The sequence below is a fragment of the Bombus vosnesenskii genome, unplaced genomic scaffold (genome assembly GCF_011952255.1).
Source record: "Bombus vosnesenskii isolate JDL3184/JDL3185 unplaced genomic scaffold, Bvos_JDL3184-5_v1.1 scf7180000013293, whole genome shotgun sequence".
NCBI lineage: Eukaryota > Metazoa > Arthropoda > Insecta > Hymenoptera > Apidae > Bombus > Bombus vosnesenskii.
This window is the reverse complement of record NW_022882944.1, coordinates 223838-250058: the sequence shown is the minus strand read 5'-3', so window position 1 is coordinate 250058 and position 26221 is coordinate 223838. Positions and strand designations below refer to the sequence as shown.

At 46.3% G+C, this 26221-nt stretch overlaps 1 protein-coding gene and 1 pseudogene across 3 annotated transcripts in view; one reads left to right on the top strand and one right to left on the bottom strand.

Moving 5' to 3' along the window:
* The first annotated feature begins 372 nt into the window (after positions 1-372).
* On the top strand, positions 373-7556 carry LOC117232756 (annotated as a pseudogene).
* A 9923-nt stretch (positions 7557-17479) lies between these two features.
* LOC117232741 overlaps positions 17480-26221 on the bottom strand; it is a 46222-nt gene continuing 37480 nt past the window's right edge. For 2 of the 3 annotated variants that reach the window (XM_033492346.1, XM_033492345.1), the window contains exons 3-6: positions 23228-23371; positions 20294-20625; positions 19898-20172; positions 17480-19776 (exon numbers count right to left, since the gene is read on the bottom strand). In XM_033492346.1, the coding sequence (XP_033348237.1) occupies positions 19065-19776; positions 19898-20172; positions 20294-20625; positions 23228-23371 (1463 nt within the window). In that variant the 3' untranslated portion in view covers positions 17480-19064. The remainder of the gene's footprint in view (positions 19777-19897; positions 20173-20293; positions 20626-23227; positions 23372-26221) is intronic. The other variant, XR_004493179.1, reaches the window with a different exon arrangement.

The following is a 26221-nucleotide window of genomic DNA, read 5'->3' as shown; positions in this document are numbered from 1 at the left end:
ATCCGAGCGAAACTTTATCAATGGCGTTCCTTTGAATAGGAAACTTCTTTCCGCAATCTCTCAACGCGTTCGTCATTCGCTTAATCGCTAAATTACGAGATTTATTTGATGGATGTCCTCGCGAAATCTAGGTTTCGCGATCGCTCAAGATTTAGTTTAGCAGCGGCTGTTCTTTGCGTTTAGGGGCGCACGTTTGTCCGAACAGTATCACGGGAGTCCCAAAGTCCTCGCGTTGTTGCAGTTCTACGTGCGTATTTATGGAGTTCCTTATCGTGATCGAAAGCTAGATTCGTTTACGTAAAATTATCGAACGTGATTAATTTTCTCTCATAGACGTTTAATATATCCTCGCGTCGTTTGGCGATACTCGAAATGCATGTAAAGCAGTTTATTTTAAGAGCTAAGGTAAGCCTCGAGCAACGAACGAATCGAAATTTAAATAACTTTATAATTAATTTCTCGATGTATGGTCGATACCGGTTGTTTGTTTGGTCTCTTCGTATCTTCTACTTCGTTAAGATCCGATATCTCGAACATCCTATGATCAAAGGACCTGTTGCTCCGATGAGACACTCCGCTAATCTTCTCCGGTAGTAACAAATTCGAAATCTCCGAAAACTATAATTAAACGTGGTCGTCATTTACGATCGACAACTTCGGAAGCAGGAAAGATAAGAAACCTGTTTCGTCAAACCGAAACGATCTCCGGTGCCAGTTCCCGTTCGATTCTCGCATCGCGCGTCGTTCCGTTGATCTGGTCTGACGAAGGCGAAGGGAGCGATTCGGCAAGAATGTTAACGAATCGCGGAATCCCGGAGGCAGATGTATAACGGGGTGGTGTCGGTCGTTCGGAGAGTCACAGATGGGCGCTGCCCTGGCCATCGGTGCGGCGCGGCGCAGCGTTCGAACGTAGACGGGGCGCGCGGTCCGTGGTCTGCGAAGTCGAAGGGTCATCGAACTCGTGTTCGAATGTTCGGCGAGAGAGCACCGGCTGCACAGGAGTACCGGGAACCGAGAACAAAGTACCAGGTATCCATTCACCGTACGAACCATCGAGCGTCGTCCGGGGGCCCCCTTACCCGATAAGGGCGATCAGCCCCCACCTTCGCCGAGGCCACGTTGCAGCCCGTGAGCGTCTCGTCCCACAAACGAGCAGACGGAAATCGCCAACTGGACGTTCTGGCTAATGATGCTGGCCGCTCTCCGCTTACGAGCCGTGGCTACGTAGTACGTATACGCCACTGGCCACGTTCTTCCCTATCCCTGCTTATCCCTTACTTTGTTTGTCGATCCCTTGCGTCCTGTTCGAGTCAACGACCCGAGTATCGGCTACTTTTCGTCGTAGCGATGCACGTTGGCACTGACGAGCCTCTACAGCGGTCTCGTTGACGTTGCATCGCAACTTGCCGTACGTTTGACCCTTTAGCTCTTAACCCTCTTCTAGCTGGACGCTGGCGTACGCGCTTATTAGGAATGCACAGGTATCCGTATGCATTTCGTTAGAAATCGTAAAGTATCAGAGTGTAACGAAAGAACCGCGCGCGTTAAATACCTTCACGCTTAAAATAGAAGCGAAATAGTTATTCGTTCGTTAAACGGAACCAGCGCGAGGCATCCGATACACAGGAATGTTACTCTAGAAAAGAAATTCTAATTCAAAGCATCTAATTACCGCTCGCGTCAAAGGACACGTTGACACCGTCGTGTAGAGAGAAATCGGCGTCGGCTGCGTGGGATGAGCGAAAGTGTATGCATTTGGCAAAAAGGTCAATCGAATCGAAACCTTGCAACCGCGAACAAGCTACAGCGAAGCCGAGGCTTGGTAAAAATCAAACATGCTGCTTGTTCTCAACCCTCTTTTCATAACTCGCACGCAAATGTCGCGAAGGGAAATCGCAAACAAGCGGCGTATCTAGCCGAACAGTGAACAGTACGAGCGAAGCGTATCGCGTGTTAACATACAAAACGTCGAGGCTCGTCTCGGATAGCAGGAGGGAAGCGGTTTTCGCTTGGAAAGGGAGCAAAGGGGAGCGAAGGAAGGAAATCAGAAGCTGGACGTCGCGGCTAATGATGCTGCACGGCCGTCCAAGTAGTACAGTAGTAGACTCTATTCTTTATTCGTACTTTATTTGCTTGTGCTCTCCCACGTGCAGCCGCGATTCACTCGCGTGTCGTGGACGTCGCCCGTTAGCTCTTCCGTCGTGTAGCTTTTTGCCGGCCGGCCGCGCGGCTAATTTATGTACTTATGAGAGAGCGAAGGGAGAGAAAGAGACGAAATACCGTCCGGCTGGGTTCTCGTGGTTGGCTAGCCGCTCGTTCGAATAACGACGGCCCGTTCGTCGCGTAATTTACGCGTTTTTGCCCGAGCGGAATGCGGTCCCGCCACACCGATAGACTGAATTTGTGGCTGTTTAAACGCAGCTCGCCTCCTCCCGTGACATAGTTCTTTCCACGGTCGAGAATCGACAGAGAAACTCGAATTCCCACGCAGCCACCGTGTTTCCAGTACTCGAGAATCCTATCGGCGGCCCCGACACCACCACCTGTGCAAAATAAAGTTATTATTTATGGGACACACGGCCGTTTAACGAGCCACGCGAATGTGTCCCAGTAATAGCGGTGCACGATATACATAATTAGCATAACCAGACGCCGGGAAACTTGGTTAGTTCGAAGGACGCGTAGCGAGCGTACCTGCGTGTCCGCCTCCGCGATAAACCCTCGTCCGGAGGATCGCGCGCCGCGTCCTAGCGCGATATGGATCATTATGCCAGATCCGGTGATAGCGCTCGCTCGTACTTCCAGCTACTTAACGGTGGACGAGTTTACGCGGAAAATCTGACCTCTGTCTGCCAGGTCGCCTTACGCACGCGCCATCTTTTTCGTTAAATCTCTCGGTTGACGTAACTGCCGGGACGAGTATCGCGCTTCTGCAACAGAAGTTTCGGACCTCCGCAAGGTCACCGAGTCGTCAGATCCGATCGTGCTGTAATTTTAAACGATCGAGCGATTAAATCTCAAGGCAATTAAACTTCGTAACCAACGGTAAATTCTTCGTTACCAGCTACGAATTATTCTATTTGTCCGATCGTATCCCAAAAGTAAGAAAAGCAAGAAAATTTTCGCGTTCTAATCGAGAATAGGTTATCCTAAATCGTTCGATCGAAGCTGCGACTCTCGGACGTCCATCTATCATTAACGAAACGCGTCTGTGGGTAAAACCGAGCACCGCCTATCGTAGTTTTTCATCGTGGAATATCATCTTGCATGCCTTTCATTCGTCAAAGGCTCGGTAAATAACCGTGGCCGGTAATTGCCAGTGGTCAGGACGTTTGCTCGTGTTATCGTCTGTTATCGATTGATAACACGTCGCCCGCCAGTAAGTAACTGTAACTTGATGGATTGTGCTTCATGGATCACGCGGTTTGCAACGCGATCGACCCCGGGCGATCTTGGACAGGATGTTCCCATGCCGGCTGTCGTTTCACCTGTTCCTTTTCGCTCGTTCGCGAAGAAATCAGCGTTAAGTTACGTGCATGCTTGAATACGCGACCTACGGACGCCGTGAACTGGGATACGTGTCTGCTTTGTAAAATATTAATCACGCGTGAAAATGGGTTTCACGGAAAATGTATAATTCCTTCGTGTTCCTGCATCTTGATCGTACCTGCTACATCTTTTCAGGCTAACGGTTAACGGGTATTTGTTTGCGATTAAGTTATGCGAATCACGGGTAATAGAACTTTATAGGATGCAGGTAATGCTCGGTGCAGAAATTATAAAACGAATTAACAAAAACTTATATTACTAACGGCAAATTTACGAGCACGCACGCGTTTAATTTCCCACCGACCACGACCAAAGTATCGCGTCTCACTTTGCAACAGTATTCCATCAATCACACGCGCGAACGTACACGGTCTACGAGCCTTGTCCCGTTCCGCTGACGTCGAGTCTCAAAAATAGGTTTACAATGGTTTGATCGATTGCGACTTTTAGGCAGACACGTTATCTTATGGCATCTACTCGATCGGCTCGAGTGGATCGTTTTATGCAACAGAAATAGACGGTCGAGAAGGCCTATTATATCGTGACACGTTATGTATCATTCGAAGCGCTGCCCTGCCGTCAGAGGTCTGTTCAGGTCTCGTGGTAAAGAACGATGGGAAAACGTGTATGCTTGATACATGATCTTCCGATCGTGAATCCTCGATCCGTCGACAGGTTACTGGTCAGTAGTACGTCGTGCGGGATATCGACTGTGTCGAAGCTTGTCCGAGTAGTGTGATAAAAAAGCTTGTTAGCTTGCTCGTCCTTGTGGCTCAAATTGATTATACTTAGACGCGAACGCGTTTGGTATCTACGATACGCGTGTAGTTTTAAGACAGAAACCAAACGTGGAATACTTTTAATTTTTCCGATCTTTCGGTTTCTTATCTATGCTACGCCGTATATTTCTATCGTTACACGCGAGTTCCGAACAATTCTCGTATTACGCCAATATCTTTAGAAGCTATCGAGAAATATAAATTTCACATCCTCCAACAAATCCACCTACCACGTACTACTGCATTACTCAGTGAAAAGACAATACCCATGGAGAGCCATCGACGAAAGTATTCGAGTATCCGTGTGGACGACTAAATTCTCTTATGGACAAGAGTTTCTGTATAAGAAAAGCGCAGCAGGCGGTCCGATTACAATAGCAGTTCCTGCTGGTGTCAAGTTGATTAGCCCGAGCCGTGAGTTTAAAGGCACGTGTCCTCTCCGGTGGTGACCGTTATGTGGACGTGACCTATGTCGTCGTCTATAGTAGAGCCTAGGATCAATGAGTGGTCGTTTCTTAGAAGTTAAGATTATGCCCATGGCTATGCACAATGTTCCACTCCTAACGGTCCGCCTGCGCACCAGTGACCTGAACACGAACCGCGCAAACTTCGCCCTGCCGCATTGTTCTTCGCCCAAGCCGACGAGACTGGCTACCTGTTTCCTTCTTTTAATTGTTCCCTAATAGACGTAATTTATCGACCGTTTTTTCGATAACGACGGATCACAGCTCGCAGCGATCTGCGATCGTTCCCGGCAAATTACCCGAAGAATAGGACATTCCAACTTTCTTTTCGACCATGATTTATCAAGTTCCAACGTTGCGTAAACTTTTTGACGTTTCGATGGCTTTGTAATTGAAAGAACTTGCACGCCGTATAGTTCGATCCCCAGCAGAGAACGTCGTCCGTTTAGTAACGGAAAGAGAAGAAGCGAGCATGGAATTGGAAATGCTCTATATTTATGTCCACGTCGCGTCGTTCATCTTCCAAAGAGACCATAGTTTAAATCGAAGACGACATCTCGGACAAGCCGTTTTAATTCCAACGTGTCGCGGGATTAGAAAAGTCCCGAGACAACTTGATCCCCGCATTCCCTCGTGCGGGGATGTTTTCGTCGTTTCTCTTTCGTCTGCCATCCGTTCAATCTGACACGAGCGAAGACGCAGTACGACGAGAATCGCGTCGTCTTCGTCGCACGAATTCCTTGCTTGTCGCTCGTTCGTTTGATTTGGCCCGCTTGGTAAACGAACTTGGCCTGATCCGGCTTTCTTCCACGCCAAAGTGCTAGTTTCTGGCTTCTTAGATTCGCCGATTGAGATAAAACGATAAGTCGAAACGAAGCCTCGCGAGGCCTTCTTCGTCCACGAAGGACGGGGGCTATTCGGGGTGAATAATCGTATTTGGCGTGGCCAAATCGTCCTGGCCGACCGACAGTCTGTTAACAAGTTCCAGTTAATCCTCTCGTTCGAACGAAAATGCGAGGAATAAAATATCGTCCGAGTATGTGAGTTTGGCTGATGCAACTCGTGGCGATAATGCAACAAAGACGCTCCGATGCTGTAATCGATAGAGAAACGTTGTAAAACAGTCGCAAATGGACAAAGTCGTTGACATCTATTGCTATGGTTATCGAGACGCGTCTGTAAAATTCTGCTGTTCTCGTTGGATCCTGCAGGACCTAGAGCGTCATCCGCAGACAGAAGAACTCAATCTCGCCGCGTCCAACGGCGCTCGAATGATACACGAAGTTTTCCATCGAAGTAATTCCGTTCATTACATCCACGGTGCTCATCACGCGCTGATGATGATACCCTATCCGGTCGGCGCGAGGAGCACGAGAGATAGTTAGCCGCTTGTAACGACGACGGGGTGATAAATTTTCGCGTGTCGGCTAACAAGACCGCTCCGGAACAGGCCTCGAAAATTGCATAGCCTTTCTTAGAAATTCACCGCGGGTCCTTGCCGCGGTTTAGCCTATAGCCGGCCTGTACAGATCCAGACGAAACCCACGTAGGCGTCTAGGGACAACGTCCTGGCTTTCAGGGTGCGTTCACCCGCTCGGCCGCTCGGCCGCTCGCCAACCTTTCATCCGAAATCCTTGAAAGGGGGGCTGGAGGAGCAGCCGGTGACAAGGGTACAGGATCTCTCTGTGTGTAGATCGCGGGGATCATTGCGAGAAGAGGGCATCGCGCCCACGTTCGACAAACCGGACCTGTCCGATGCTCTTCTTTTCTACACGCGTCTGCCCATGATGGCCGCGTTTCTCATTCGACGCTCTGGCTACCTGCTCCTTTTCACCGGCCCCTCGGCCCGATTAATAGCGAAACGAGCCGTTGCTCACTTTTCATCTCGATAAACGATCGTTAGCTTGCCACGTATTGTATCCTCTGTGGCAATGTCGGATCTCTCCGCTTGGTCGAGGTCGAAGATCTTAATGGTAGACTCATCGGACAGCCAGGCTAATCCTGTCGTCGGTACCAAGCTTTTGCCAGGTCTTGGTCCAAGAGAAATTCCTTTTCGTGGGAGCGCGTGCACGCACGCCTCAGTACTCGTAGGTGAGCGAGGCGACTGGTCGCGTATATGGACATACAGGGCAAGGCGAGCGCGATGCGGCACGCGTTGGCATTCTGAATCGCGCCGCTGTTTTCCGGTCTGCGCCTCCGCCGGTTCCGTTAGCCACGTTGTGCGATTGTGCTAATGGGTCAAATTGCGTCTGTCATCTAACGAGCCGCGAGCACGTGGGTGGCGTGCCAGGTCTCCGGATTAAGACGCTAGTTCGTCGCGCATGGCGATCTCGTCTACGTTTTTTTTTTTTTTCGAATTAAGGAAAATTGCGAATCGCTTGGGTAGCTGAAGATTTTACACGATAACGAAGGTTTTGAGAGCGTCCAACGACCAAGGGGAAAAATTGTACGAGATGCGCATCTTCTTATTACCTACGAGTATTCAATTATTGGATCTTATTTTCGATCCAAGGTTGTCTCTCGAATAAACCATCCCCTGGCTATAGCCGCAACGACTATAGCGACTGAAACTTACTCAATTGCGGCAAATTTTTTGCGATCGTAGAACGGATCTGCGATTCTACGGTTCTGCTGACTCGAAAGGGAGAGAGACTGGGCTTCGTGCATCAAGATCGGATCGATTCTCAAGAATGAGAAAGTAATGGCCCATGAAAATTCACGAGCCACGCTGCACGGAGCGATAGGCTGCGTGGTAAGTGGCTAATCGTGATCATGAATAAACATTATCGTGGAAATTGTGACATCTACGCGATGATACTTGCAGTTACCTCATCCTCGTTCGCCCGTCTTTCCGTCCTTCTCCGCCATTCTCTCGAAACGCGTCGGGCTAGGTTAATTAATTCCATCCGGAGTGTTAATAATTAAGCCACCGATGTAAACCGAGAACAGTGCGAAATAATAGCACCTTTCCTCCTTCGAGAGAAGATAATGTGACATCTGTATACAATTTATACACCTGGGACAACGTTTTGAAGATTCGAATCTTTTTCAAGTTCGTGCAACGTCGTGCGTGCAACGTACAGCGCTCTTTTAATATCCAATACGCGTTGAAAGCGTCGATCAGGAAGCTCGTTAGCGATCGTAAAAATGAACGTTTCGTGTCGTAGTTGCTTATAAAAAATGTACAAAGGAATCTAGATACAACGCTGGATACAACTTCTTCTCTCGAACATTCTCCACGTACCTACTGTTTGTAATTAAAAAAAAAAAAGAGAGAAAAACGAAGAAAAGAAAGAGAAGGAAAAAGTGAGGGTAGTCATGGACAAAACCGAAAGAAACGCAGAGGTCAGAGAGAAGCCGCGTAACTATCCGCGTTCTTTATCCGGCCAGGTGAAATTCGACGGCGAAAAAGAGTGGTAACGCAGACGTGGAAGGTGCAGTCGCAGTGAAACGACCGGTAGGTAGGCTGTAAAAGGTAAACCCGTCGTACCGGCACCGTTCGTGGTCCGCGGGCATTCCAGGCGACGCCAACGTACCCTCCTCCTCCTCCTCCTCCTCCTCCTCCGCCTCCTCCACCTTGTCTTTCTTCTCCTTCTTCTTTTCTCTCTGGCTTGGCCACCTTCTTCGCTGCCCCTCCACGCCACCCCAACGAACCTCTCCCATCTTTGCCTCGCAATAATGCAACTGCATGCAGTTGCGTTATCGACAAACCATAGCTGGACTACTGTGCCGCAGGAGAGAGTAATACGACCGATACTGTTACGTAAAACTCTATAGAAATTTTAATTTTCACCGTGCGATACAGACTTTTGCCCCTTTCACGATGGCCAGCGCTCGTCGAAGGTTTCATCCGTGTTCAGCCGAATCCGAAGATAGTAGGACAAAGCGAGCTTCGACGTTTCGGCGACGATTCTCTTGCACCGATCGATATTTCGGACGATATGGTAAAAATTTGCGATTAGGCACGAGGTATATTTGAAGAAAGGTACGGATAGGAAAGATTTCGTGCCACATCTTCGACTAAACAACCGTTTCGCGTAAAGACGTCTCGTAAATCATTCGTAAGAACTCGTGATGAATTGGAAAATGTATGCAAATTTTAATAGCCTATAGTCATTGCTATGGAGTTAAACGAAAATTTATGTGAGTTGTTAATTAACCGTATGAATAAATGCAATTCGTTTGCGAATGTTGAAACGCAATCAGAATATTCTAGACGTACAAATGTAAATCCAGTAAATTACCAATTATCCGCCTTACTAGGTAAATGATTCATTGTTAGTCCAATTAACTAACGATGTAATAGTAGATAGCGTGTACAGCGAGGTAAACGTGTGCTCGTGTCATTAGTCGGACATTCGAAGCTCGTATCGTATAACGAATAGGTTAACGTCGAGCTTCGTGTACATATTTTTCAATTAAAACCTTTCGCAGCTTTCGTACCTTTTCAAAAACTAAATCTTCGTCGTTTTTAACAACTTGCCGGTTAACATCGACGTAACAAATTTCTCCGATTTCATCTACTCGTGTACTACAATCAGAAACTTTGACAAAAATTCTAAGAAGGGATTTAAACGCTTAACAACGATTTAATCTACATATATCACAGAATAAACGTGAGATTTCATACTCGGAATTTCCAGCGCCGTTTATCCAGACTACAAAGAGTTTGTTACGACGATGTATTACAAAAGGCTCGATCACGGACGTACCAATGCTTTCGTGCCCCACTGTATACAGGGTGGATTAGCAGCGTAACGCTGCTAGGATAGTAGAGTGAAGTAGAGTCGTTCAATTCGTTCGTAGACAGAACGTTCCGAGTTACCGGCAACTGATTTTCTAGCGCTACTTGCTATGCATTGAACGACGTCGTATACGACGGGGTGTCGTCCGATCGAGCCTCTGCCGCTGTTGCACATCCACCGTTCCATCGGCAGGAATTTAATTACATACGTGGTGCACGAGCAGAAGGGAGCGCAACGAATTAAGTTTTGCGCGCGAACGAATTAATATAGCGATATTGCCCGGCTGAAACAGACTGAAGCCTGTTAACCGTAATTAACACTTTTTGCTACGAAAGGCTTTCCGCGAATCCGTCAGTCCACCATTCGAACGTTTTATTTTTCTCTTACACGCTGTTCGAAGAAAGACGCAAGACTTTGTGGTTTTATAGCATTTGAATTTTATCAAAGATACATCCGCAAGGATGTTTCACGCGTACGATTTATCCGTCCATGAGAAATAACGTGGCTGAATTAGGATAACAAGCGATAAGATTCTAAATAAAGATTTGCGAAGAGAGGCAACGAAGGAAACTTATCATTGTTATACAAAGTGGAAATCGGTCGTGAGATTTGCCCGAACGATACCGTTCTCGCTCTCTCGGTTCGGACGCGATCACTCGACGACGCGTTATTTGTCACCGGTGCAAATCGCGGCGGCTCTCTCGCCGGCGGCGCGCGATCCTCGCAATAGCCGACTCGGAGAAAAGAGTTTCGCGTATATCGTGACAGATTGTACGGGTAGGACGCGACTAATTGAGTCGTCTCGTCACCCCCTTCAACCCATTCCCTCCTTTTTTCCTCGCGTTCCTTCCACGAGCTTCGCCTTTCACGCTATTGATGACTGTTCGTTTAATCTCGTTCCATTCTGCGTCCCCGCATAAAGACCGCTCGTCCATCATAGCGAGATTATGATAGGAGGCTGCTTCAATGAAGACATTACGCGTACGATGGCTCGGGGATTCATCTTGGCTTATATACGAGCGAGCGCGATTGTGCCGACCAGAGTCGCCTTGAGACGCAATCTGCGAATCGGCCAGCGATTTTTTTCACCAACGATGAATCGAACCGGCAGCCTGCGGCCTTTCGAATCGCCTCTGAAGAAAGATAAAGCGTACTCAGGGGTGGAATTGCACGCGGTTTTCATCTTAAGGCCTCTAGATCGTTTCGAGTTTTGTTCGAGTTGCAGTTTTCTTTCGCGCGCTGTAACCTTTTCAACAACCTTCTGTTCGCGATATCTCGCTGTCCTAAGAGAGTAACTTGCAACTTGATGCTTTTTAAGGAGATGGAAGCTTGAAACTATGGACGCGCAATAACGTGCACCTATACGTTGCGCGAGACTATTAATAATTTGATTGAGCCGATAGTACACGTTCGATCTGTCGTATAATTTCTTTTAACTTGCCGCGTACATACGTACCTGTATCGTATTACATGCTTCGTTTCTTCTAAACACATGTAAACGTCCGTTCCTTGATATCCCATACCTCCTGTATAATCTTCCATATTTCCATATTCCGTATGTCTGCCACGTTTTACAGAAGCATCGTTCAGGGATTTAACACTTTATAACGTTGCATGTAAATTCATGAATTGAAATTCTAATCCTCACGACAGATCTCTACGGTGGACGTTTCTTCGGACAGCGCCTCGACATATTGTACCTTCATCTCTATATGTAAATTAGCTAGTTCTCCGTGGCGATAAACTTTCGATCTTTGTGTTCCATAATTCCGACACTGTTTAACGATTTAATGCCTTTTAGTAGAAAAGGAAGTAGGAAATTTTGGACTGAAAAGGGTGCTACGTGACACACTTTCGCTTCAGACGATTTTATTAAATGCTACGCGTCTAAATCTACGCACGTTCCATCGTTCGTTGTTATTCGTCTCGAGTACCTTTCGTAGAGACTAGCGCGAAACCACGATGGAAATTTTTTCCAGATATCCTGCGTCGATATCGATCGTTTTAGAAAATATCTATATTTATAGTTCGTTGACCTATGTACGTATTCTAAATCCCACGTAACTCTTAGCTACGTCATCGATAGAAACATCTCGTTGGTAAAATCTCTGAGATCATCCAGAAAGGCATACAAAGGAGAATTCCCCTTCGCGTACAAAAACCTTTTCAGTCTTTTCAGCTCTTTCAAATCGCTCTCACGAATCAGATAACGCTACGTCGAACGTTTCACCCCTTATAGTTCACGGAGTGGCACCCGAACAATGTTGTTCCTTGCCTCCTTACGATTCTTTGTTTATTTAAGCAACGACGAGAAAGGTATCAGGATGTCTTTTCACAATCATTCGTTCAGTTCGAGGCTGCCTATTGCGCCGTTTCAGGCGCGATCGTATCTACGAAAGAAGTTCGAAAGAAAGTGTTCCACTTGTCGATAATGATATCGATGAACGTTCGATCACCGTGTCTAGGTTGCATGGTAAATATAACCTGAATACGCAGGACAGGAGAAAGCCGTAATAATATTGTCTTTCGTCGGTTCGCTATACAACGAGGCGTCTTTAACTCGATCAATGACTGTCGATGAGCGTCGAAAGTAACCAAAGGAAACTTTACTACCGTCTCGGCATTTTACGGATCGGTTGAGAAGGAGATTCAGCGGAGTGAATTTTATGGGCCTCGCGAGATCGACGCTTCGAATTGCTAAATCGCCGCGTATTCGCGCGGTCTTCCTTGCCGATTTTTTCGCCTATCAGACTTCGTAACGAAGAGATCCGAACGAATCATACGAATGGGCGAGTAGTAACGATCGTTCGGATACGAACGAGGGATACGGAATTAAAGTTGCAGAATATATTTTGGCAACTGTTTCTCCAGACGGCGTTTTTACAAACGATATAACGCGTTAGTTTCTAATGTTTCTGGAATTGCCACCTCCTCGTGATAAATAAGTAAAAGGAGAGTAGAGTTTCCTGCGTTGGAAAGCTGCATTTGTCATAAAGAAATATAAAGTCTAATTAACGCTGCACTTGCCTTCAATTATTACACCGTTCAGTGGTATTTTACATGAATTTAGACTTTGAAATATCGAGCGTACGAATGAATAATGCTTTGGAAAATAACTACTATGGTTAATACTTTAGGGACCTATGTAGGCTGATCGTGTAACAAAATATAGGGTTCTAACGAGACTTTAACGATGAGACTTCTGTTTACGAGCAGCCTAATGCTTTCTCTGCGTATCTTAATTACATAGATTTGGTAAGGAGCGCTAATAGTGGATTTTATTAGTAACGGTGTTAATGGATCGTAATTATAGACAACGATCATCTTGAATCTATCTTACGGTTAAATCTTATATTATTTACTGGGAACAATCAATTTGTAAATTAAAAAATCGACTACTAAAACTATTAGTTTCTGGACACGCATTTATCTAGACTGCTTCATTTCTCTCCATCACGTGCTACCAACTCTAATTTCTATGCCATTATTCTTCGCCGCTGCTATTAATTTACTTACCCCGTTGAAGACCCGCGGTAATATACGCGATCCTGACAATTAATCGTAAATACAGTGTCAAGTACGTATCTAATCGCTGGATGTAATCTCGAAATATCATCCTCGTCAAACGATAAGTATAAAATGCAACTTTCGATATTATATTCTCTCCTCGTAAGGCTCTCAAGCGAAACATAAAAGTTTGATATTTTTCCTGTTTTTTCTTTTCTTTCTTCTTCTATCTCTCTCTTTTTTTACATCAATAACAGCTTCGCGCTAAACTGTAAAATTTATTTCACAGCGATTTTCGCCTCGTTCGTGCTCGTGTTCCCTGGCAAAGGTAATTTAAAAGCATCGGAAGAATTGTTGGCGCGGAGACGCGAAAAAGAAAGAAGACCGCGCGGAGGATCCACGGAATGGATGGCCGAAAACTATTCTACCGTGAGGGATGACAACTAGCCGAGCTTAGACGAAGGCTCAACAAGGGTGAAACGCCGAGAGGACGCTGCAGGGCGAAAGGGTAGGCGGATTATTTGCATTTTAATTTGCATATTAAAACACGGCTCGTCGATCAGGCGAGCAGGGCTGCGAAATATGATAGGTTGCTCTCCGTGGCCGTCGCATTAACGTTGTAAAGGTGAGTTACACGACCGCAAGGCAACCCGACGGCCATGAGATCGTTCACGCATGCCGATCTTGAAATATGCACCCGTGGACCAAGATTACCGGACCCCGATAGCTCCGTTGTCTCGATCGATCCACCAGCCTATCGCGTCCTTGCGATTCACTGTTTGCACAGAACCGAGGCAACGAGGAGGAGGAGGATCGTGGATACCGAGGCTAGTCGAGTTTAGGTTCGCTCGTTGCTCGCGATTTCCTCGATTTTTCCTCGAGATCGGATACTATCGATCGAAGAAATCCAGAGTAGGTAGGAAAATCAGCTGGGGTGTCGAAGTATTTGTGTCGTGGTAACCGGAATAAGAAATTCGGCGGATTCGCGGAAGGTTTGTCAACTCGAAGATCCATAGGTTAGCCGAGAGATTCGAGTTAATCGTATCGATTCTTTGGTGCAATTTTTCCTTATTTTTTCGATTGTTCGAGGAACGAGCGATAAAGAAAAGAGCCGGCTAAAAGTAGAAATAAAATACAGGAAGTTTGTAGATCTCATGGTAGGATGGACAATGGGAATAGTTTTGCGCGTCTCGACTAATTTTCCATTAGATGCTACTTTGGATTTCCGTCATTATGTTTTTCGCTAAACAACAAATCGACGATAGCGTGCAGCTGTTCGAAGACGAACGGTAGCCAGTTTGTCCGAGTTTCGCGTTCGCCGGCTGATATGTGCAGCGAATGGTAATTATAGAAATCCGTGTACTCATGTCCGGTACCTGTTGTCTCGCTTCTTTGATTAACTATTCTGAAATGTGTACCGCGCCAATTGAATTGTTCGTTCCGCTTTTATTCATCCTGCCTGGTCGTTGAACGATCGATTGCCCTCGTAAGTAATTAGAAATATGTTTCGCAATGGGAAACGGATGAAGCGAGTGCACGGACCGCGCGGATTAGAAGTGATAGATCGATCTAACGTGAAATTGAGTATCGATTACGGAGCGATAGCGGCTAAAGATGAAAATGAAATAAAGATTTTAAAGTCACGGTTGAAGACTGGAAAATTGACGTAATAATTAGTATTTCCCGTAGCAATAACGTTCGAATAGCGTAATGCGAACACTGCTACGTCTCCGTTCGCTTGTCTTAAACGACACAGACATCTTCATTTCAAAAGTATCGAAAACTAAGAAACCATAGTGTCGGTACTTGCACGGTCACGGCACTGAAACTTCGAAACGAGGCATATCGTTTATAAATTCGATTCGTTTGATCAAAAAATGCAGAATATCCTCGGATTATCCGTATAAAACCGAACGAGTTTGTAAAATATGCCACGACGAAATACGAAGAATCGACGAAAAGTGTATGGCGATCATCTCGAAGGCCTCTTTTCACCGTAGTACGCGACGTAAAACGAATCTCGTTCGGTAGCAGGAAAACAATCTACGGTGATCGCGTTACGCGGATCATGCCGCGTAATGAATTCTCAAAGGGAAGGTTTCACGGTACATCGCATAAATGTTTATACGGAGACTATACGTGACCGTTGTCCGGTTAATGATTTATCCAAAATTCAGTAACACGATACGAGTATCGGTTACCAATCATTGGCAGTGTTCGATTGATGGAACGAAAGGCTGGACAACAACGCGTATCTCATTGGACGCAGACTCAGAGACCACCGTAGAGTTCAGTCGGCATGGTCAAGGAAAACACCTCGGGATCCCTATAGTTGTTCGCTATTATCGTTGTTTCGAGCCGTTAATATTAATGGACATAAACGCGTATCGCTGCGCTGGTCGGTGGAAACGATCTGAAAGAGAAAGAGAAAGAGAAAGAGGGAGAAAGAGGACGATCGACAGAGAGAGAAAGAGAGAGAGAAAGAGAGAGAGATGGGCATTCGTGGCTCTCCCTGTTAGTTGTAATTGAACGGACGCAGCTGTGCGCTCTACGTGCTCGTAAAACATTAATGACCTATAGCCGCTGACGATCGTTTCACGTTATATTATTCCTCAAAGTCAGAGCCAGCCGGCGTGTTTATCTCTGCATTTTCAATTTTCTTGATCGTGGGTGAACCGGCTGCTGCGCGGACGGCATGAAAGCGTATGTAATGACGACAGTTGTATTCGAGAGATTGCGCTCTCGAGAAACGGGACTCTTGTTAAAACGCGTTGTATAGAACGAAGAGAGGAGCTCCCCTGCGGGAATTGTGCGTCTGAAACGCTTTTGCTTTCCAGTTTTAACCGAGAACGATGGATTAAAGGAGATCCGCACTAGCTCGATAAATAACACGCGCAAGACATCTTCGCGACTCTGAATCGTCGGGTATAATATCAGTTCGGAAGCGAAACTAACGAGCAATTGAATTCGCAGGTCCTTTTTATCCGTCTAATCGAAATTCAACCGAAACCAATTATATCGTTACTCGTTTAAACATCAAAGAACACGTCTATCGAACGACCATCATCGTTAAAATGACGCGTCGTTTTATTAAAAGTCAACAGCACTGCCAAAACGTGCTCTTCTCTTATTTACTCGGACATTCCGTTTTACGCGAAACGCCGCGAAAAATCCGCGTTCGTAGACTCAGAAACCATCAGGAAGGGAGAAGATTATGCCTGTCAGGGATTTTCGAGCGTGACAGGATCCTGTTCCTCGTGGACTTTTTCGTTCGTATTCCTGGCATACGCGGCTTTCTACTTTCCTCGAAGCGTTTTTTACGTTCGCCTAACCACACGTTTAAAAGCAACGATCGGTCGTGCGAACCCACGAAACTCCCCCTCGTCGTTCTTCCACGAACAGGCAACCAATCACTCTGTATAATGGGGTTAATAGACGAATCCTCGCCCATCGGCTACTCCGACCGATTTCGACGACCTAGACCTTCCTAAGACGTTGCTAATTTTCTTTTCCTGGAACGTTCAGGCTCTTTCACGATCCGCCGAAGAACTGTTTGTCAGCGGAATCTACTCGTTCATATTCTTCGACGATTTTGTTGCTTGATACGATCGTCGCGAAGAAAATTGTTGGGAGCAAGAGGTGAGCCGGACTGGACTGGATTTTCTGCCCGTTTTCGAGCTAACGTTCTCTACTTTCGGAATTTCGACGATATGGAGCACCCGATGCGGGTTAGGATCCGTAGGATTTTTGTCGAATGGACGGCTCACGAAGATTTTATCCGACGATAATTGGCGACGCGCCGCGTCGTGATTGCTACGTGCAACGAGAATAGATTTTCAGAGATATTAGTCGGAATAGAATTTTCAATTTCCTTTCTACGAGCAGATCTCGAATTATATTACATTAAATCGTGCGGATGAAACGTTATTGCCAAGCGTAACAAATGGTTTTGCTTCTGTCGCAAAAGAGTCACGCGCAAATGATATATCCTGGTTGGATGTACCATAAATCAACAGACATGCTCTATTATGATAGGAACGAAAGGCTAATGATACGTAATTGAAACCGGATATAGTAAAAAATTACTCTCTTCATCAGTAACGCTATTATTACGTATTTTTCACGGTTTTTCTAGTCCACGTACCTTTACAACATTATCTATTCAACATTATCTCTAATTAACGTGCAACTTTCAAAGCTAATCAGTTACGACTGTTCTCGACGAGTGATTTATTTCTTTCAACGAAAAACTTTATTTTCAAAGGAAAATTGCGGTATAACGATTAATCGATAGATTTGGCCGTGTACCGCGGATGTGAAAGTATTTGATTAGTTGACTCGTACGTATAGCGAGAAGTCGGAACGTTTCGGATGCCGTTATAATTGGTAACAGGTATTATCTCACTCTCTACGACTAAAAATAGAACATCACACGTGTTAACTGGAAATCAGTGTATTTTAAAATAATAACTATACAGTAAGAAAATTACAAATCGTTTCTCGTGAGCGCTCGCAACTAGTACGCGAAGTATCAACAAATGTACAAAACGCTGGTCTTCGTCGCAACCATCGTCGTTACCACCGAAACGTTACCAACAACTGTACAAAAATGTTCGCAACGTCCCTCTTCCTTTTCCTCTTCTTCGAGCATCAAAACGATTCGTTGCTAAAATATAAACGTCGCGAGACAAGTCGTCCGCACGCATCCAAGTAAGAAGGAACTATTTCTTCCGTAACTTTGTCATCTTTCGCTCCATCCACCGCAGTCCTTTTCGAATCGAAACATAGATCACGACCGACGAAATTATCGAATTTTATCGGTGACGCGCGCGCAAACACCATGTCGATCGTGGAATACGGGTCATCGGTCGCTTCTAATAATATCGATCGGTCACAGCACAGATTCCTCGGTGTACCGGAAGTGGCACGGCGTCCCGACGAGACCCGCTACATCCGCTGCGCACAAGTGGGACCGCAATTACGCGATCATTTTCCCCGGTCAACAGCCTTGTAAATCTTCCGTCCGGTTCCCCGTGGAGGACGCCGCCGCTCTCTCGCCGCGGAAAAAGGGGAGAAAAAGACGCCGGGAGGATAATTTCTTGGGCAAATGGCGTTGTAAATTCCGCTGGTGCGCCGCAGCGGCGTTTCTGCCCCAACGGTTCTCCGGTCCGACCCAGGAAGTGGCACGTTATCCCCGTCAATGGACTACCAACGACTGCGCTCGATGCGTATCCATGGTTAATGTCCGCCGTGTGTTAATGAATGTGTCGACGAGTCCTGGCGATTGAATCCGCGCGACCATCCTAACGATTCGTCGCGAATCGCGATCCAACCTGCTCGATACAATTAGAACGTCGCTCGCTTGGCTCGTTGGAGATCGATTTAGGTCGATCGGTGGCGGTAGAAATTAGAATTCTATGCGTTCCGTTGTGACTGAAAATCTCGAGATGCGCCTGCCGCCTGTTGTTAGTCGTTTAGCGACTATCGTTGATCGATTTTTACCGGCTGCATCGGAGACTCTGATCCTGTTTACAAGTCGAGCTTTTCGAAAGATCGTTCCGTTCAAGAACAGGTTGTTTATCTCGCAGAAGGGAAATTATAATTAGCAGGATGTTCCTCTCCACTATTCCTCTTTTAGTTTCATTTTTTACGCAATGGAAACTCGACGGTGACTTTCGATTTAGTAGTTTTAAGATCGATCCAGAGATTACAGATAGATCGACGAACCGATACGCGTTCGTTATATCCTAGAATGTCGTCAGAATCAAACAAGTATTTTATTATTTCTCGATATTTGTACCTACCTCGTGTCTCTTTAGCGCTTCTCGATATCAAAATTCTACGTTAAGCAATTCCTTTCTCGATTCGGTACGAGCGAACGGTCGATTATTTCGAGCAGCGTGAACCATCGACGCCAGAAATTGCATTCCATCGCGTCGAACCGTAAATGTCTCTCAGTCACTCGTCGTACACGATTTATTTTTCTCGATCGCACGATATCTCGTTCGAATCGTTCACGATCAGCAGACGGTGTTGTAAATTCCTTCCTCCTCGTCACCGGCGTTCAAATCGGACACTTCGGATTGAGGCAACGCCAGCTTTACGTAACCTCTGTCTTTCTCTCTGGTCCCGTTCTTCCCTCCTGGAGGCGGAGGAGGAGGAGGTTTCTCTTCCGGAGAACTAACGTTCGTAGGCTCGCAAATCTCCGCATAGATCTCCTCTGTCTTCGATGGCGGCGTTGATGGTAATGGAGTTAAACTGTCCCTGACCTTGGAATACGGAGGATCGAGGTCCTGTTGAGTCTGAACCTCCAACACGCTGGTAGAAACCGATCGTTGAACTTGCTGTCTCGAGGACGGGGATGCTTGCAGTAGATTCGTTTCTGACTCGAGGCTGGCGTATCTCTCGGACCTCATGCCGATTTCCGGCCGAACAGCGAACGTGAACGAGGCCGATTTCTTGGCTGGATTCCTGCTTCTGCCACCCTGAGCTATCCTCGAGATCCGGTCGAGGAAGCTGTGGTGGTTGTTGCTACTCGCTCGACTGTTGCTACGATCCCTGATGGTCGTTCGTTTAATGTGCTCCAGCCCCTCCTTTAGACTCTGAAGAATCGGTTTCGCTTCTGGCTTGGATTTGATCTCCTTCAGATGCAGTTCTTTTAATTGGCCGCCGCTGCAGGGCGGCTTCGGGGGCGCCACGCGTGGTTCCGTTGCTCTCTGGTCGAGTGCTCTTCTGGAATTTTTGAACGAAAATTCACCATCTATGAATCGTCGAAGATATTCGCGACAGAGACGAGAGAAAGAACGATACAAAGCAAAGAAACGAGTTGGATCGTTGCCAGGCGGATGTTTACCTGCAAGCCGAAAGTAACCGTTGCATCTTTGGCGACGCCAGCAACCGTGCTTCGGAAGGGCAGCCTAATCGCGCCCTTTTCACTCGGGGCGCCGTTGGCCCTGTGGCAACGAGTTCGAGTAGCTCGGGCACCGTGGAATTTGGTACAGGCCTCTCGGGCATTAGAGGTACCGCGCATCCTAATACTATGGGACCCCTCGTTGCACCTTCCAGCTGCATCAGGCCGCTGTAATCTCGTGGCAGTGGTATCGGCAAGGGTCCGGCAACCAGCCGTACCTATCGATGGAAATTTCCGAACTCGATCGTTATTATGCGTCGCAAGCTTTTGCGATTCTCGCGACGATCGAACGAAACTCGCTATCCACTTTTTCCAAGAAAATATTTTGCTTGAGCTTACCCTAAGGGGAAGATCCCTTCTGGCAAGCTGATGAACCCTGTAGAGCACGGCGTCGCTTCCGGTGTCGAGGCTTCCGCTTTGACAAGTCGCGTAGAATTCTCCTCTGGCGGAAAGCGGCGCGAACAACTCGTGGCCGTGAGAATCCAGGCACTGCGCGTACTGATCTCGTTCCGACGACCTTGAACTCTTGCCCTCCGGGACACCACTAACGACACCGGAAATACCACTGGAAACCGGTGCCCTCCGCGTGTCTTGGAAAACCGCGGCCAGTCGCAGAACTTCGCCGGCGCGTACCGTCGTTTTTGTATAGTGAGCCCTCAGGTTACCGTTCTCTGAAACGGAAATTATCATTCTGCTCTGAATCGTTATTACGTCCCAAGCCTGTGATAATGATGATCTATTTAGAGTTTAGTCTACGACTCGAGTTTAACTCGTTATTAGAGTTCAGTTTACGACGGTTTCTTTGCAGCCTAGACGATCTGTTCCTCCGACAAACGAAAAATTTCCAACGAAATATCGTTTCTTCTCGTACTTGTAAATTCCGCGAGAGATCGGTGGAGCAACGGAAGAAATATTTACAGGGTTAATTAATTTCCAGTAACTGTAACGATAGATTTCTATGGCCCGGTACTTTCGCGTACCGCTATCTTATCACGAACATCGTGTTCTCTAATAACTGTGAAAGTCGTCGTGTTAGAAATTCTAACACACAGCTTTACTTGCAGTTTACAACAAAGTAGCTTCCACTTCGTTATTCCAATTACCTAACTTGCCTCTACCCACGCTATCATTAACAAACCAGCTTCCACCTTGCTTCTTACTCTTCTATCCATCCAGTCTATTCCAGTACTCTGTCTAATGAATCTCTTCCTAGGCTAACCAACCGAGCTAATAATAGTATTAACGTCAGAACCCCGGCGACCTACGATTTTCTCGATTTTGTGCACCCTTTTTTCAACAAATATTACTATTATCGTATTTGTCGTTTTTTCGTCCACTAACATCCAGTAATTTTCCTCGCTAATCTTATACCCGATTAACCATTCTCTGCTAAAACGTCGAGTATACCATAGCGAGATGTACCTTACGCGTTATCTTTGAGACCGGACTCGCCCGTCGTTCCGTATACGTTCGCGTCCGAGGATGAACAACACCGATTTAACGTGTCGTACATCAGCTACCTTTCATAGACGATTCGTAATCCGATGAAAAATCTTTAGAAGAAAACCTCGCTCGTGTGGACGACGAGCGACCCGCGATCTGCGCACGACGAAATCACTCGCTCTCTTGCTTCGTTAACTGAGTGTAGGGGCGCGGATGGATTCGGGTTAAAAGAGGCTGGGAGTTTCGCGGGATTTCGCTCGGTTTTAACGTGGAATATCGCGAGAGTCGGCGAGCAGGAGAGAACTGGCGATAGAATATGGCGCGACCATAATCGTTATGGTGCATAATGGCACGAGGGCCGTGCGTATCGTAAGAACCCCAGCGGCTTTCACCGGGCCGCGTGCCTATTACGTTACGTGCTCCTCGCCTACGTTTAAACGCACGAACAACCGCGCCGGCCACTCGCATTAACAGACACATTGACATTCGTGTCACGGCCAGTCGCTGCACCCAAGGGAATAATCCTTCGCGCGGACCGTGCGTGAGTGCACGCGCCGTGTTTGTGTGCACGCACCGGACCCCGATGCATTGTCACGTCCTAGACGAGAGACTCGATAGGGACAATCCTGACTTCGACACGGTTTCACGCTCGTAGCCCGTGAAGCAAGACCGTGGGCTTCTCACACGGATCCGTCCGTGATCGTGTTCCGTGTTGTCGATGGTATCGGTGTTGGAGGATGGCCGTAGCGTTATGACGAATGTATTAAGTCCTTAGGGTTATCGAAGGTTTTGTGCAAAGAGGGTTTTTCCAATTCTTCTACGGAACTGTATTTCTTACGCTAGAATCTTGATTGCTCGAACGTTGCTTGTGGGGAAACGCCGATCACCCGACCACTGGATACGCCAGGGAGATGTTATAGGAACGCGGAACGAATCACGCATTTATTTATTATTATATGTATTTTATAGCACTGTCAATGGCACGATATTAAATCGTTCCATGGTAAATGTTACTTTTTTTATATATACGCTTTCGGACGAAAGACGGTGGACCGGTAGTTCGAAAGCAGCGTTTACAGGATACTCCGTGTTAAGGATTTTTCGATTTTCTATTAATTTGCGCGTAAAAACTTAATCGAAAACGGTATAAGCTTGTCTATGCAACAAGCTTTATTAGTTTGCCTTCTAAGCTGCATACGTAGGAACGTTATTCACCATTAAAATAATCATCCGACAGCGAAACCTTTCCAGTACACACACACACACTACCATTAATTCTCTACGACGCGCACTTTTCGTTTTCCTTTTAGCAAACGAAAGTACGGAAGATAATGACTTCATAAACGAGTTGTTTCCTCATAAATTTCTCAGTTACTTTTCTTCCCTAGATACCGCTACATCGCGTTAAGGTCATCTATTTGGATTCGAACAAAAAGGCTTTGGTGTTTTACCGCGCCGATACGACCAACGGAAGTCGTAATTAACGAAACAGCTGATTCATTGGAAACGGCGTAACACGTGAATAGCATATGCGATCGCTGGCTGCCGGCTAACGCGTTCGTTTTCGCCGGCAACTTGGCGAAATTGTACGCGTGATCATCGCATTTGAAAACTTCTATAATATCATAAACGAGCAACTATTACAAACGCGCATTATCATTATGTTATATTATCATGCATTCGCGTTGTAGCACTGCTCGTACGTAGTTTTACTTCAACTACGTTACGATCGTAACGAGCGAACGAACGAAACGTTTCCTGGTGAGCCGTGCAATTACGTGTCATTTACAAAGTAACTGTACAAGTGGATTAAACGTTATTAAAACTTACCCATTTTCGAGTGTGTCAGCGTGTAAGCTCTCAGAGGTTTGGCAAGCAAAAACGCCGGGACACCGGCTCGAACTAATGCTCCCACTCTTCGGTACACCCTGGCACTTCCGGTACCACTGTTGTTCGACACAACGGAGAACCAGCCTGCAACCAACACAGATCTTCTCGTAAACGTTATCCGATTTTTCTTTCTTACAAAAATTTTCTCGCTTCCGAGCTTCTCGGCTAACTCTATCAACGCGTACAGAATCTTCGTCTAATGTACGTCTAACATTTAGTTCATGGAGCGCAAATGCATGGCTAAAGGCACGATGTAGATGCGTATTTCTTTGGCCAACGTCTATTTCAAACTGCTCGCAGGATATTTTCTACGATCCTGGGGGCAGATACGATATCGTAATAAAGCTGGAGATGGCTAGAACGATCAAAAGGCCTAGCCAGCTACAAACGTGTGGAAAATGTATCGGGTAATATCCAAGGATCGAGAGCTATAAATTTCCGATCGTTCGTAATCGATGGTAATTTGCATTAGGTCGAGTAATTTTATAACTCCGCATGTACGATATATCTATTACGCTTATTACTACGAGAAACTCAGTCGTCGCACTCGGTTGGCATAGTAATTTTCGCTTTCTCGTGCAAGGCAGGACACGCAAGCGATGGCATCTGTGTCAGAGGCCCGGTGCGCCGTCGTTCCACGGTGCTCGTTTCGTCGAGCAGCGGTTCGTTAACGCGTTCGCGCGGTTCATTCTAAAACGGACGTGACAAACGTTACCGTTGCATCGTGGAAATGGCCGTTCCACTTGCCGATGAAAAGCTGGCCTTTCGTAAACTCACGTGTCTGTGCCATCGACGTTATCGTTGATCGACGCTCGATAACTTCTCGCGAAATCGCAACGTGGACTTGACCCGTTTTATTCAGCGATATCATTCGTCTTAGCCGGTCAAATGATAGATTTCTTCGCCTGCTAAGATCGATCGTTCGGGGATCTCGAGCAAAGAGTTAAACGATACAAGCACGATCCAGCAACGTTGGAAAAATCGGCGATAGATCATGCCGCGCGAGGTTCCAGGCTTAAATTAATAATTTATCGACGATTTGCAGAATATACGCGCGATTCTTCCGATAATTTATAGTCGAATGTAAAAACATCCGCCGGTTGTCCCGGCTTCGCGTACAATGGAGGCGTATAAATCGCTGAATCGATTTGCAAGCGGTTTACATCGTATTTCCGCCATCTTGAATTGATTTACAGCTGGTACTAATGCGCGAGTTCCAATGATTGTTTCGTCCTTTCCGCGAAACGTCCTTTCCACGAATGTATTAACGTGGGTGTTTTATCGTCGATACAGCACGTTCGGTTTTATGAGCAACTCGGAATTTATCGTCGATAGGCCACGACTGTCAGGTTAGATTAAATTACAATCTCGTTTCCCAAAGACAAAGAGGCTGCTCGACGCTTAACGCCGTGTAATAAATTTAACCCCAGCAACTCCTAATTACTTTCTTACGTTCTTCCATTCCGACCAATTTTCACGTTGTTCGTCGTTTATCGGTTTTCCAACCTCTGTCGCGATAAACGATTTCACTATCGCGGATCCGTTTCACGTTTACGAAAATAAAGAAACATTCGCTATCTATTACTTGGAGTAAATCTTCGAAGGATTCTCGTCGAATTTTTGTCAAGTAGCTTCGATCGATTTATAGTTGGATTTATAGTAGTGGCAACTAGGCGATATTTCAGATATTTCAAGCTGCGATCCGTTACTCAAACACGATACATCCAGATAAGTAAAGAGCCACCGTACGATGATATACATTTTAATGCATCGCCGTTGCAGTTCGTTCTATTACAGCTAGCTGGTACTGTTCCGTCATTAATATTCGATTAACCTGTGTCCCGTGAACAATGCAGTCGAGTCGTGGCTCTTCCACGATGTTTCGGCTCGTGGACCAACAGCTAGGCTGTCTCGCGAGTCTTCCTTTTTCTCTCTCTGTTTTTAACTTCTTTCGAATCCGACTCCGATGTCGAGGAAAGTACGGTTGTATGGAAATTGGGTCTGCGACTGTGGAAACGGTAACAGCGCTGATCGTTAAAGTTTGTTAGCGAGATGAAATCAAAGACGGATAACGATAGTCGAAAAGAGAAAAAAGAAAAAGAAATTTAGCGACTCTACACCGAACTGTAAACTCTTAAAATCGATGCTCTGGCAAATATATTTCGTTTACGAAGCAACCGCGCAATTGCGTAAATTAACCTATTTAAACGTTACACCAAGAACGTACGAAAGCTACCCAATTTCTAATCAACGTATTACCTCACACGGATTGCACGCAAAATTGCGTCAAACGCAATGGCCGAAATATGTATCGAGTGGCCCCTGGAGCTACCATACCGGTTGGATCAAAGGTACCGGTCAATTACGGTCTGACAAAAAAATTGACGTGGCTTTCTTTTTACCGCAAAGTTTTATACAGCGAAGACAGACAACGTACTCACACACGCGTAACGTCACCTCCAGATAATATCGTTTAATCTTTCGCACGTACTTACCCACGCACACGCGGCTCTCGTATATAAAGTACGTACACGAGCAATTACATTGGCAAAAATTACGCAAGGAGGAACGGAGCCGTATGCTAATCGTTCGTTGCGAGAAATGAAAAAGAAATCAGGCTATACGGATACTCATTAGGCCCGTGAACATTGCCAAATACATACCGATCCAGATTATTCAGATTCAGATCACTCTCATTATCTCGGAGGTCAGGGCAAGCTGGAAGTAAGAATGAATTCCAGTCGACGACTTTCACGTTGCGTAACGAGTCTTCTCTCCTTTTCTCTCGTTCGCGCGTTCTCTCGCTCTCGTGCACGTGGACACGCGTGAACGCACTGGCCCGGTCTGTGCATCAGCACGTAATTGATGCCGCTTTACGAGCAAATGAATTTAGCTACCAAATGAGGCGATGCTATTTGCCAGTCTTTTGGGGTC